This window comes from Balaenoptera physalus (genome assembly GCF_965194825.1).
Source record: "Balaenoptera physalus genome assembly, chromosome: 21".
In the NCBI taxonomy this organism is placed as follows: Eukaryota; Metazoa; Chordata; class Mammalia; order Artiodactyla; family Balaenopteridae; genus Balaenoptera; species Balaenoptera physalus.
Window position 1 is genome coordinate 38,429,582 of NC_138902.1, and position 13,952 is coordinate 38,443,533.

Consider the following 13,952-nt stretch of genomic DNA (forward strand, 5'->3'; position numbering starts at 1 on the left):
CTGACACCAGCAACGAGGGGCTTCGCCTGTTACCCCAGCTCTGGGGGCTGCAGGGGCGCAGGGGCGGCGGACTCGGGCAGCGAATGTGATGTAGTCGAGCATGGTGGGGTGAACTTGGGGCTCCACTGGGTTTGGATGAAGGTACTAGTCGGCCTGGCTGCCGTACAGTACCACAGACCAGGGGGCTGAGACAGCAGGGAGGTATTCTCAGCCCTGGGGACCAGACGTCTGAGATCAAAGTGTCCTCGGGGCTGCTTTCTCCGAGGCCTCGCTCCTGCTTGCAGGGGGCCGTCTTCTCCCTGTGTCTTCACGTGGCCTTCCCTCCGCGTCCCCATCTCCTCTTATAAGGACACCAGTCACTGGATTAGGGCCCACCCTCATGACCTCAATTTAATTAGCTCTTTCAAGGCCCTTTTCCCAAACACAGTCCCATTCTGAGGTCCTGGGGGTTCGGGCTTCAACCTGTGGGCTTTGGGGGACACAGTTCAACCCGTGACATTGAGCGAGCCCTGCTTCGGCACTTTGGGCCAAGATCCTGACTTCTAAAGTGTGCTCCCTCTCCCTCTCTGCCTAGGTTTCTTTTCCAGTCTTCCTATTTGCTTTCCTTGTCTCTAAATCCCAGACTTCTGGCTTTTCTCACCCCTTCCGAGACATTATCCTTTGACACACTAGCAGAGACCTTGTTTGTCCAGGTTGCATTCGTTTATAATAACCACATTTTATGAATATCTTTTAAGTGACTGATGGTCATCCTTTGCTATATTTTTAAAGTATGACAATCAAAAGTCATTTTTTACCTTCTGGTGCAGAGTAATTTATTTTTGCCTGGAAACTAATTTCAAAATACCTATGGTTTTAGCTACGGTCCAGAGGCCAAGAGAGGCTGTTTACTCTTTTCTAAATGCCAAGAATATAACCTTCAAAACATCCAATGTTCTGAAACAGAAGTTCTGGTTTGGGTTTTTAGAAAAGTGCATGTATCAAAATGACACCGACTAGAGACCAGAATTGTGCTTTAAAAAAGGAGCCTCATTCAGCTAACGGAACTGTGCACATGACTGATATCAACAACTAGTCTTTCCAAAGTCTGCAGTCGTGCACCGTGCGGAGGGCCGAAGCCTAGGTCTGCACTCCTATTATTTCCAGGTTGGGGAACTCAGCCGGCCCCTTCCTGGCCCTGGGCATTTCTGTGCACGGACTGTGCACAAGTCAGCTGTCTGCCGGGTTCCTCCTGGGCTTTGGCCACTTGGCGCCCCTGCTGGTGGGTTTTCAGGCGGCGAAGCCCAGGGTGCAGTTTCCACAGGGCCCTTTGGAGTTCTTTGAGTCTCAGAGCTGGAACTGCGGACCTAGGTTTTTGTTTCTTTCCTCTCCCATAACTCATGTCCTGTTTCTGATTGGTCATTGATCACACCATCTACGTGCGCCCTTGGCAACTCCCAGGTACTGTGTGTCCTGGAATCCTCGGCTCTCGGCATGCTGAGGTGCTCACCTGTAACATCAGTCCCGCTGCCCCGTCTGCGCTAGGTCCTCCCCAGCCTTGTCGTGTGAGTGTTAAATACTTGAAAAATACATGTTCTGTTAGTTTATGTGCACCTCTTTCCGAATGGAGTTACGATACAATAGCTCCAGCTTTGTGCAGATGAAGGAGATTTCATTTTTCTGTCTCTACACATATGCACAGACCTACAAAACATACAATCTAGGGCATCACCTTTTCTGCCACTAGCTTATTCTCTGACCAGACGCAAGTCACCTGGGTCTCTCTGGACCTAATTTTACTTACTTCGTGTACAAGACAGAGTAGTAAACACAATGATCCGAGGAGACAACACCGGGGTGCGAAATCCCTCCCATCTGCAGGGGGCAGTGTCCAGGACCGCTGGGCAACGGGACCTACTGACATGTAAAATATCATTCCTGACCTTTTGCCAAAGCAGCATTTTCTCTCTTGGAGACTTTTATCCTTCCCATTAGCTTTCAGTACAAACACTTCCAGAGAATATTTTATTGTCAAAATGTGAAATTAAAATCAGCAATAAAACCACTTTTAAATTAAAATTAAAACCATGTTAAAGCACCAGTTTAAAAGTTATTTTGTGATAACTTATGAAAAGCAGTACTCAGAATTTATCAACTAGAGTTGTTCCAACTAGAATATCAGGTGCCGTGTGATGTCGAATCCCTGAGAGCTCGTTATTCTATTCAAACTGTTTTTAAAATCTTGAACGTAGCTTGGTGTGCCCACTTTCAGATTTGTAATTTACCTTCCAAAATAAAGGTTCTAGGATTTTTTAGTACCTTTACACTTATTCCTGTATTTTATGGGGTCTTTGTTTTTGCAGACCTAATAGAGTCATGGGGGATGGGCAAGCAGGAGACTTTTTTGGCCATTAGAAACTCCCCCTTGGCTGGGGGAAATATGGACACTCTCCCCAGGACCTCTGACATCCTAGCACTGTAATCTATCCGATAAAACTTTTATCCCTTCACTGTATCTTAAAAACAATGACCCAATGTTTTTGAATATTTTTTTTAAAAAACTGTTAAATGATCATTCTACCGCCTGGTGTTGCTGGCCTAGAACGGTGTGAACTTAAGAAGTCTCCCCTTAGGGCTCCACACGTGAAACTTAAGCCACGTCTTACTCACTCGCTCCGAGCAGAAGCTCACACACGCCGAGCTGCCTTCTAACGAAGCCACTGGACCAGTCCCGATTGTGTTCCCAAGTCATTCCCCAGAGTCTGTTTTCCCTGAAACAGCAGCAGACTTAGGCCAAGATTCTTGATGAATCATTCACGCAGGAGGAGGGACGGGGATTTTTGAGAAAGACCACACTTGCGGCGCTTGAATATGTATGAAAATAAACGGGAAAACAAAAGTCAAATTTCCGGCACCAGGAAGCAAAATGTTACCTTTACCTGATGTTGGTAAGACGTATTATATTTTGAAGCACTTTCCAGTACTTTGGTTTCCCCCGCACGCCCACAGAGTATAGTTCCCATCTTACACATTCAGAGACAAAGACCCTGGGGTCTGAGGTACCCACTGGTGTGGAGGGGCCCATGGGCGTCCATCGCAGGTCAGCGGCCTGAGCTGTAACCATTTCTCACTCTTTTTATCCCCGCTGGTCTTATCACTGCAGGTTGGTTTGGCCTTTCTCATAGGCACGTTTCCAGTCTCGGGCGCCCTTTTATTGTCTGGGCTACATTCAAGTGATAAAACATATATTTTATACTATTGTGGGAACATAATGTAATAGTCTCAACAGCCTTGCCAAAAAACAAAAAAGTCTTGCCTCAGCATGACTTCCTTATAACTTATAAAAAAGCATTTGATTTGAATGTCTCCCCATGTCAGTGTTTTCAGGGAAAAGATCGCTGATAGCGTGTGGGCCTCGTGCACGCCGGCAGGATGGCCGTCTCCACTGAGGGCTGACACGAGACTGGCTCAGACCCGTGTGCTCTGAACAGGGCGTTTGTTACAGCCCCAGACCCTACAGGGTTTCCTGATCATGGAGACACCGTCAGGGATCCTAGGAGCATCTCATCTGTGTTCCAGGTTTGCGCTGTTGTTGCATGTTAGGTTTACGATGTTCGTCACTAACTGCCTAAGTGATGGAGCTCGTGCTGTGGACTGAGTTGGTCCTCACAGAGTCCTGTGCTGAAGTCCTAACCCCACACCTTAGGCTGCGACTGTGTGTGGAGACAAGGCCTTTAAAGAGGTGACTAAAGTGGAATGAGGTCATAAGTGTGGCCCTGATCTACGTGGACCGATCACCTTAAAAGGGGAAGAGACACCAGGGATGTGTGCATAGAGGAAAGACCTCGTGAGGACAGAGAAGGAGCGAGGCCTCGGGAGAAACCCACCCGGCTGACGACCGTGAGAAAATAATGTCTGTTGTTCAAGCCACACGATGGGCAGTGTTTGGTGACGGCAGCCCTATCAGACTAAAGCTGCTCGAAATGAATTCTGAGACGGTCGACAGAAAACTACTCCTTTTGGAGATGAGGAAAGTGAGGGATCTGAATTCCTGGGCCAGAGCCACGTGGTGAACTGCAGACCCAGAGTTCCTGGTCGCCCACCTCCCAGCCCAGAGTCTGTGTTTGTGAAGAGTCAGATCTCGTGCTGCTCGGTCACCGCACCTTCTCCTCACTCGTGCACCCACCACCGCGGTGGTTCTCAAACTGTGCATGACGGACCCCAACACCCCACAAGCTGGGCTGAGGTCAGCGTGTCCACGTCAAAGCACAGGCACAAGCAGCTTTCCCCGATTTGCAGGAAGAGGGAAAAGTCATTGGATTAAATTATCTCATTTTACTTTTTGAATCAATTTTTCTTAAACCGTGGTGCTTGAAGATGAATGTGTAGCAAGAAATTAATACAGAGGAATGTAGGAGAAAGAAATAATAAAGGTAATATCAAACATTAACAAAACTGAAGCAAAGAAAAAAATTTGAGAGAAAAAGTTCTTTGGGTGGCGGGGAGAGGAAAACTTAAAGTCAAAATTCTAGAAATAGTGAAAAAGAAAAGAGTCCAATGAACAAAACTAAGAATGAAATCGGGGCTACAGCTACAGATACAGTAAGGATGTCTAAAAATCATGAGCTCAGGATGAATAACTTTATGCCAGTAAATTTGAAAATAGGCAAGATGGATAATTTCTGGGAAAATGTTACCAAAATCGATTCAAGAAATAGAAAATCTAAACAGTTTCAACCATTAAAAAAAAAAAATGAATCGTAATCTGAAGTATGCCTCTCACCACCCGTCATGAAAGTCGCCTGCAGAGTGATGTCAGCAAGATGGCAGGCTGGGAAGCTCCAAGCCCTTGTCTCCCCACAGAAACATGGAAAAAACAAGCAGAAGCCGTCTGAACCAACTTTTCAGGAGCTCTGGGAAAAAATCAAAGGTTTACGGCCACCAGGCAAACGCCCAACCAAGCAAAGCCATGTTTACAACAGTAGGAAAGTCCTGTGCCATTTACTCACCCCAACAGTCTTGGTTTCCCAGTTCCCCTCCCTGAACAGAGACCTTATTTGCTCTCATCGGCCTGGGAGACCTGAAGGACCGACTCGCCCGTCTCTGTCTCGAGTGACTTGGACACATGGAAGAATAAAGGTGACCACCGCTCTTAAAAGCTACTTGGAAATAATAGTGGTTAATATCCGAAAACTATAAAGAACTCTTACAACTCAACAACAAAAAAACCTGAGTAAAAAATGGGCCAAGGAGTTGATTAGACCTTTCTCCAATGACGACATTAGCACATGAAAAGATGTTCGTCATCACTAATCATTAGAGAAATGCATATCAAAACCACAGCTATTATCAAAACAAACCGTGGAGAGAGTGGAACCTCGTGTACTGTTGGCAGGAATGTAAAATGGCAGTTCCTCAAAAAATTTAAAAAAAAAAAACAAACTACCATATGACCTAGTAATTCCAATTCTAGATACATATCCAAAAGATTTGAAAGCAGGGACTCAAATATTTACACACCTGTGTTTACAGCAGTATCGTTCACAACAGCTAAGAGGTAGAAGCAACCAAGTGCCCATTAACAGATGAATGGAAACAAAATGTGATATATACATACAGTAGAATACTATCCAGCCCTAAAAAGGAAAGCTATTCTTAAACCTGCAACATTAATGAACCTTGAAAATATTATGTTAAAGTGAAATAAGCCAGTCACAAAAGGACAGATACTGTATGATTCCACTTTTATGAGTTACCTAGAATAGGCAAATTCATAGAGACAGAAATTATAATAGAGGTTAACCGCGTCTAAGGTGGGGGGATGGGAATGGGGAGTTACTGTTTAATGGGTACAGAGATCATGTTTGGGACTATGAGAAAGTTCTGGAAATGAGGGGCGGTCATGGGTTGCACAGCATTGTGAATGTATTTAATGCCACTGAACTGTACACTTAAAATGGCTTAAATGGTTAAGTTTTAGGTTATGTCTGTTTTACCACAAGAAAATCGTTTCTAAGACACCTCCCCCTAGATAGTTTTAACAGTAAATTTTACCAAACATTACACATTACTGCATAGAAAATCTATTCACCTCATTTTACGAGGCTAGCCCAAACTCCTTTGTGAATATGGATATAAAAATTCCAAACAAAATATTTGCAAATTAAATTTATCAGTGTGTTAGGAAACATATAGTCAGGTAGGGTTTAACCAAAGAATGTAGAAATAGATATCATTCAATCTTTTTTCCTAATCCATTGATTTTTCTCAGTAGATGTTAAAAAGCATTAGAGAAAATCCAATACCCACTCATGATAAAAACAAAAAACTCTTCATCAACTAGGAATAAGAGCACTTTCTTAACATGATGAAGGGTATCTATAAAAAACCTACAACATATATTTAACAGTGAAAATCTTAGTTTAAGGTTTAAGTCAGGTACAAAATACATATGGCTATTACCCTTGTGTCTCAACAGCATTCTAGAGTTCCTAGTCAAGGGGATAAAATAAGAAACACAAACGAAGGATCAGAATTAGAAAGGAAGGGACAAATCATTTTATTTGCCTACGATACAGTTGTGTATCTAGAAAAATCTAAGAGAATCGTTATAACCAATTCAGCAAGATTAGTCTTCATTTATGATCCACTTACTAAAATCATTAGTATTCCGATGCCCAGTAGTAAATATAAAATCTAACAGAAATATAGCGAACTCAAAGCTAGCCCTGTAATATCATTTCACTCATGTCTCTTGGGTGGAAAGGAAAAGTTGGCATGCTAGGAATAAACTAGACTGTCTTGTCTAAGACACAGTGCAAATTCGTGCTATACCCTTAGGAAAAGTATCAGATATGTGAAAGTCTCCAGCCCAATATCAGAGCAGAAAAAAAATGCTGAGAACTGCTATTTCCTTCAGATATTCTGCGTGGCATCCGGTCATTCACTCATTTACTCAGTATTTATTGAGCATCTCTCACGTGCCAAGCATGTTCTCGGCACTCCCAGAATAGCAGGTGACGAGGCAGGTACAGCCCTTTTCCCGTGGGACTTACATTCTAAAGACGGACATTTCTTTTTAATGCTGATGGTGATAAATGCTATGAAGAAAACAGGGTGTGAGTATGGAGAGAGACACTGAGGTGGGCTCCTTACCAAGGAGCTGTGTTTGAGCTGAGCTCTGAATGTGGTCCAGAGGGATGAGCTCGTGTGGAGCTAAGGGAACAGTTAGGGTCAAGGATGAGAGGTGGGCAGAGGCAGTGGGTCTAGAGCACAGAGCGATGGGGGGGAAGCAGCAGAGCCTGGACCACGCAAGGCCTGGTGGACAGTAGTCAGAGGTGTGGTTTTTGTTCTAAGGATAAATAGAAGCCAAAGGATTTTAAGAAGGGGAAATGGGCTCTAAGACATATTTTTAAATAGAAACAGAGAGAGTGATCTTAGGCTCTTGCAGTGACTCAGGTGATAACCGATGGTGGATAGGACCAGGGTACTATCGATGGAGATAGTGTGAAGCTGTTTAATATGTTAAATAAAAACTCTGGAGCCATTGCACTTGCTGGCAGATTGGACACTATGCTGTGTTAGGAAAGAGAATAGAAGATGAGTCCTAGACTTGGGTTCCGAGCCCCCGGGAGAACGGTGAGGGTCCGTGAAGAAGCAGAGAAGGGACTGGTTTATTCAGAAGAGGAATCAACGTGCAGAGGGAGAAAGACTTGCTCGGTGTGGGTCCAGAGGGAAGTACAGGCCGGGCTCAGCATCAGAAAGGACTTCAGGAACATTCGGCGTCTGCTGGGGGACCCTCGCTCTGCAGAGTAGCAGAGGTGACCCCTTATGCGTGGATATCTGGCTACACAGATGCTGAGGTTTCCCGGCCCTAAAATTCATAGCTCATTTTGGCAAGTCAAGATAAAGCTCCCAGCAGGGCCCTGAGGGTCCCCAAACTCTGCACACAGGACCGTTAGCCACATCTGGCTGTTGGCGTTTGGAGTCTTAGTTCAATAAAGCGACTTGCCTGTCCCACTATTAAAAAAAAAAAAAAGCATTGGTGGCACGTTGATTCCACATCCCAGCCACACAGAAGCACGGCCAGTGAACTTTAGCATGTGCAGATACGTGCGCCAAGACCTGCTGAATAACTTTGTTAAACAAACACACACAACCTGGGGTTTTTTCTTTCCAATTTAAGTTTCATGGGAGCTGCTTGTGTACTATTTGTCTCCCTTTCCGCCGGCTGGGACGGGCATTGCTCTAACATCTGTCTCGTGGTCATGTTTTATGGGGTGTTTGAGGATCGTGCACCTGACGTGACACTGGAATCGGGGGACGTGGCTGTCTTCAGATGCCAAATGAACTCGGATAGAAATCACTCTCCGTGCGTGTGTTTACAGCTGGGAACTTGGAGCCGAGAGGCGCTCCCTGGACACAGCTGTCCTGACTCTCAGCTCTTACTCAGTTCTCAGGTGTTCTCCTGGTCCCACTCTGCACAGCACCACGTGCAGGGGGCTGAATTCCTCAGGCAGCACCATCGAAGAGCTGGGAGGCGCCAGCCACAGGCTTTGTTGTGGCTTCTGTTTTATCTGAATTTAAAACTGGATCCTTCTGCAGCCAGTCTTTTTTCCCCACCACGATGGATGGATGGATGGATGGATGGATGGATGGATGGATGGATGGATGGATGGATGGATGGATAGATGTGTACAGTGATGCTTGATTTCATGGTCAGAGAATTCAAACAATAGAGAAATACATAAAGTCCCAAAATCTTACTACCCTTCCCTAAAGTAACGACACTAAAGATTGAACTGTGTGTTTCAGATTTAACACGTATTTACATAGAAATAAATGTATATAAACATATGCATGGAGGGTTTGTTTTCTATAAAAGGAGGATCACATATCGTTCATGAGTTTCCATCCCAACTCTGTGTCTAGAAGATCCTTCCGTTTTAACACAAGCAGTAACCTCATTCTTTTTAACCATTGGAGGTGCTTAATTTACACACTCCTTACAATTAGACATTTGGGGTTATTTCCACTGCTTCTGCTACTATAAATTCTGTGTGTGTTGTCTGTGTGTGTGTGTGTGTGTTCTAACTGGAATGATCTGAATTCAATTTTAAGAGACTGTCTTGAGCTCTAATTAGTGTGGCCCAGTCCCAGGCAGGGGTATTTCTGTGACATAGATTCGTAGAAGAGTAATTACTGAGCCCTAGGGTGTGTGCACCTTAAACCTTGATCCACCCAGCTGGACCAGCTTACAGTCTTACTAACAGCACCTGGATATTCCCTTTCCCCAGACCCTCACCAGTACCAGACTTTACCCATGTTTTCAGTATTTGGTGATCTCATTACTTAATGTATGTGCCGTAATTACTCAGTTACTCATGAACATGAGTACCTAGAGGGGGGATTCATAGGTCAGGAGCGGCCGATTCTTATCTCTTGCCTGTTTTTACATTGGGCTGTTTCTCTTTTCCACAGTTTCCCAGCATATTTGTCTAGTACGGACTCTAATCTTTTGTGATGAATATAAGATCCTCTCTGTCTCTTATGTTTGTTTATGGTGTTTTCTGTGGGTTTTAATTTTGAATTATCATTCTGGATGGAATCAAATACCTCTGTTTCTCCACAGCACCTACACTGAGGTTTCACTTAGGAAGGTTTCCCTACCCTGAGCTTTAAACTCATCTCCTGTCTCTATTAATACTTTCACAGTTTTTTAATGTTTAGAGCATTAATCCATCTGTCATGCAGTCATTGTGGGATATAAGGGATCATCCCATCTCTTTAATAACTTATCTATTCTCCACTGATTTTTAACGCCCCCTTGAATCAGCTCTTAAACTCCCACATATGCACGGGTGGGTTTCCGGACTTTGTTCTCTTCCACTGATCTATTTATCTATTCTGTGCTAATTACCTACTGTTTTACCACCGTAATTTTATAGTATGTTTCACTATCTAGTAGGTCAAATTCTCTCTCATTCTTCTTTTTCAAAGTTGTCTTCCTGTGCATTTTTCCCCCATGTAAACTTCAGAATAAGCATGTCAAGTTTTTTTTTAACAAACATTTGGAATTTGGGGATTATATTGGATTTTTAGATTAATTAAGAAAGAGCATCATACTTTTGGCACTCTTCTCTGGCTTTTAAAAATGACATCCTGTCAGAAATCTAAATGCAAAAATTGAATCAACAGGTTTTTTAAAACCTGGAAGAAAATATGGCTGAATTATTTTATAACCAGGTACAGGGAAGGCTTTCTACCTGTGATTCAAAATCCAAATGCAATAAAAGATTGATGTAATTTGAATATATAAATAAACGTTTGCATAAGAAAAGTCAAAAGGCAAGCAACAGAAAATATATGCAACACAAATTGTGAATAAAGGACTAATATTAAAATGTAAATCATAATAATACTTCAGTGTTGCAGAGACAGTTAAGTGGTATGCTGGGTATCAATAATAATTGTTAAGGTTCTATTGTATGTATTATTAATTATAATTATATAATGTATATAATATATATAACAAACATTAATGATCCTCTGAGATTCAGCTACCAGGTCAGACCGCCTGTGTGGAAGTGCATTTGTAGCGGGAGGGCTGTGATTAAATTCTGGGGCACTGGCTTGAGCTGTAACTAAGATAAGCTATTTTTTTTCTTTTATTCATAAAAGAAACCCATTTTTTCTGCTTTGTATCTCACAACCATCACAGCTTTCCATGTCCTATCGCTCATCACCCTGACTTCTTAAGGTCCTTCGAATATACAGTAATTGTTCACCCTCTGGATAATAACAGGAATCAAGAAGTTAACTTTAATTTGTCCGTCAGTCAGCACCGACAATCCACTGCACATCTCTCTCATTCCAACAGCAGCAGGAGGGTCGGAAGCAGCCCGCCGTCCAGCATTAAGACTAAAGGGCCTGCCTGGAGCCGCCTGCAGGCACAGCTGTGTTGGCCTCTTCCCTTGCACCTGTGGCTTATCCCGGGCCAGGGCACTTCATGGGATTTTCATAAAATAATAGAGTTATTTATACTCTGCCTTCTACCAAAGAGTACTTGCTGTAGCTGAGATTAGAGTTTGGATCTCCCACATCGTGACGTTCTGCCATGAAGGGCATGCCCTGTGTGTGCTACATCTAATGGGATACGTGACGACTGAGCATCTGCGATGTGGTGGTGTGACTGAGGAACTGAATCATGTATGTTATTTTACTTCATTTTAAACAGCCACATGTGCCATATGGACCATACTGCCCAGGACCACTGACGATTTTAAACATGATCTGTGTATCTGTGATGAGTGTGTCATCTTACCATGTGATGGCCGCTGTCAGTGCTAACCTGCTTCTCTTCCTCTAGACTCACTCACTCAGCACAAGGTCTGGGCCTCAGAGAACCGCCCACTGCTGCCGTGAAGGAGACGCCGATCAACCCACAGCTGCTGCTAACAGCCCCCCCACGTCGTCCTCGGACGCTCAAGTGAGGGGAGGAGTGGACGCAGGAAGGATGCCCTTCTATACCGTCACGTTTGCCGCTTGTGGGTGTTGTGGTTTTCACGTGAAGAAAGCTCCTTCGTGCGGCTTTCTGATGCCTGAGTGTGTGTCTCAGAGAAGCACTGACCCGCCCTGTTGGGCCTTTTCTATTAAAGCCAGTCTGTGTGTCCTAGTGATCATAATTGAGAGGCCCCAGAACCTTTGTCATTGAAGTGCCATACTGTTAAATAAAGGATGGAAATTACACTGTTTTATTACCGAGAACAAGGAGCCCCCTGAGTTTCTACGTTTCTTTATTAACGTATCACCTACTAGGTATGAAGGATGTTGGTCCGTTATCACCTTATGTACCTGAGATTCTTCTCAAAATAATCATGAGGACAGGCGTGAGGAGCTGCCATCAAAGGAGCCCCGCTTGTGCAAGCTTAGTTTCTGGTGAGGAGAGCATCACCCACCAGAGACCAGGGCCTCTGCAGGCTGCCAGGACGCTCGCCATCCCCTGCCGGAAACGGGCATTCGGGCCAAATCGTACACACGCTGGCTGGTCACCTTGTGTAGGAGAGAGATGCTAAACCCCAGCAAGGCTGAAGGTGCCAGTTAAGACTCCCTCGTGGTACTGTTCCCTCCGCGTTGTTTATCTGTCACTCATCTCAGCTGCTCTTTCTACCTCAAATAAATGTCAAGTCCCTCAGCAAATATGAGGGATCAACTTCTAGAATAACCCTCCTAGAAGGGCGGTAACGATGCACATGGAAATAATGGAGGGTTTTCTCTTGGTGTTAATATAACGTGTACCCCAAGTCCCCTGGTAATACTGCTGCCTCAACAACGTTGGGCCTCAGCGCAGCTCGGCAGGCCGGGGGCCTTCCTCCCACCTTGTAAATCCCGTGTCACTACACCCACTGCCTCCTGGGCTTGGCGACTTTGAGGCTCAGGTATCAATACTATGGCAGAGCTCCCATCGCACCAAAAGTTCCCGAGGCGGCTGACAAAATTGTGTGGACTCCCGGTGGAGACGAGCCACAAAGAACTCCATCCCACGGCCACATCAGCCACAGAGTGCCACCCAGGTCACGTGTCCCCCCAGGCCTGCATCCTCACAGCTAAGATTCCTGATGCCAGCCTGCCAGGAGCCACTGAAGATTCTCTCTCTAAAAGCTAATCTGTTATGAGGACACATTTGTGCGTGGCTTTAAGCATTTTCTATGTGGTACCTCATTTAATCCTGCCAACAATCCTAAAAGTTAGTTACTAGAGGTTTGCAACCCCTTACCCAAAACACATAGGGCTAAAAGTGTCTCCGAATTCTGAATTTTTTTTTTTTTAAATTTTGAAAGGTATGTGACTGGCTCTCACCGCTTCTATTCAACATTATATCAGAGATTCTACTGAGAGAAGAACGCCAGGAAAGGAATTAAGGGCATACAGACTGGAAATGAAGAAGTAAAACTATTCTCAGATCACATGATACTATATGTAGAAAATTATAAGGAATTAAAGAAAAAAGTAGATTAAGCATGTTTATCAAGATTACAGAATACAAAATCTATATACAAAGCTAACTGATTTGTATTTCTATATACTATCAATAAACAATTCAAAAATGGAATTAAGAATACAATTCCATTTACAATATCATGTAAAAATAAACTAAATAGGAATAAATTTAACAAAAGAAGTATAAGATCTGTATACTTAACAAAACATTTCTCAGAGAAATTAAAGTTCTAAATAAATGGAGAAATATACCAAGTTTATGGATTAGAAGTCGCAATATCGATAAGATGGCTATTTTCCTCAAATTGATCTACAAGTTCAATGTAATCATCAAAATACCAGGTAGATTTTTTTTATAGGCTTTGAAAAGCTGATGTTAAAATGTATATGAAAATGCAAAGAACCCCTAGTAGAAAAAAATAATTTCTTTAGGAAAAGAATAAAGTTGGGGGATTTATATGAGCTGATTTCAAAACTTATTGGCATAAAGGTAGACTACAGATAAAGGGAAGAGGATAGAGAATCTAGGTATAAATCCTCATATTTATGGTCAAGTTGATTTCAACAAAGGTGCCAAGTCAATTCAATGCAGTAGGATAAAACAAAACAAAACAAAGCACACTTACATCCTTACCAAACTTACATCCTTACTTCACACACAAAAAGAAAATGCACATGGATCCCTACCTCACACCATACACAAAAATTGACTCAAATGGACCAGAAACCTAACTTAGGGTTTCTCAACCTCAGCACTATTGGCATTTTTGGACCAGATAATTCTGTGCTGCAGGGGCTGTCCTGGGCATCATACTATGTTTAGCACCATCGCTGGCCTCTATCTATTATATGCCATTAGCACACCATACCCAGTTGCGACAGTCCACACTGTCTTCAGATATCCCCAGATTTCCCCTGGAGAGCAGAACCGTTCCCAGCTGAGAACCACTGACCTAAAATTTTAAAATGTCTAG

The 13,952-nt window shown here is 43.5% G+C and overlaps 2 protein-coding genes across 12 annotated transcripts in view; one reads left to right on the plus strand and one right to left on the minus strand.

The window, feature by feature from the left end:
• The window catches only part of MCPH1 (microcephalin 1), a 348,745-nt gene that overhangs the window by 218,865 nt on the left and 115,928 nt on the right, over window positions 1–13,952 (plus strand). For 2 of the 11 annotated variants that reach the window (XM_082444090.1, XM_082444092.1), the window contains one exon: window positions 11,348–11,725. The exons of 6 other annotated variants lie outside the window; for them this stretch is intronic. In XM_082444090.1, coding sequence (XP_082300216.1) covers window positions 11,348–11,692 — 345 coding nt within the window. In that variant the 3' untranslated portion in view covers window positions 11,693–11,725. Of the gene's footprint in view, window positions 1–10,699; window positions 11,305–11,347; window positions 11,726–13,952 lie in introns of those variants that run through there. 3 more of the 11 variants (XM_082444086.1, XM_082444088.1, XM_082444094.1) reach the window with 3 other exon arrangements.
• Window positions 1–13,952, minus strand: part of LOC309651401 (uncharacterized protein) — a 142,855-nt gene that overhangs the window by 9,447 nt on the left and 119,456 nt on the right. The window contains exons 3-4 of the mRNA XM_082444147.1: window positions 2,650–2,750; window positions 1,784–1,896 (exon numbers count right to left, since the gene is read on the minus strand). Coding sequence (XP_082300273.1) covers window positions 1,784–1,896; window positions 2,650–2,731 — 195 coding nt within the window. The 5' untranslated portion in view covers window positions 2,732–2,750. The remainder of the gene's footprint in view (window positions 1–1,783; window positions 1,897–2,649; window positions 2,751–13,952) is intronic.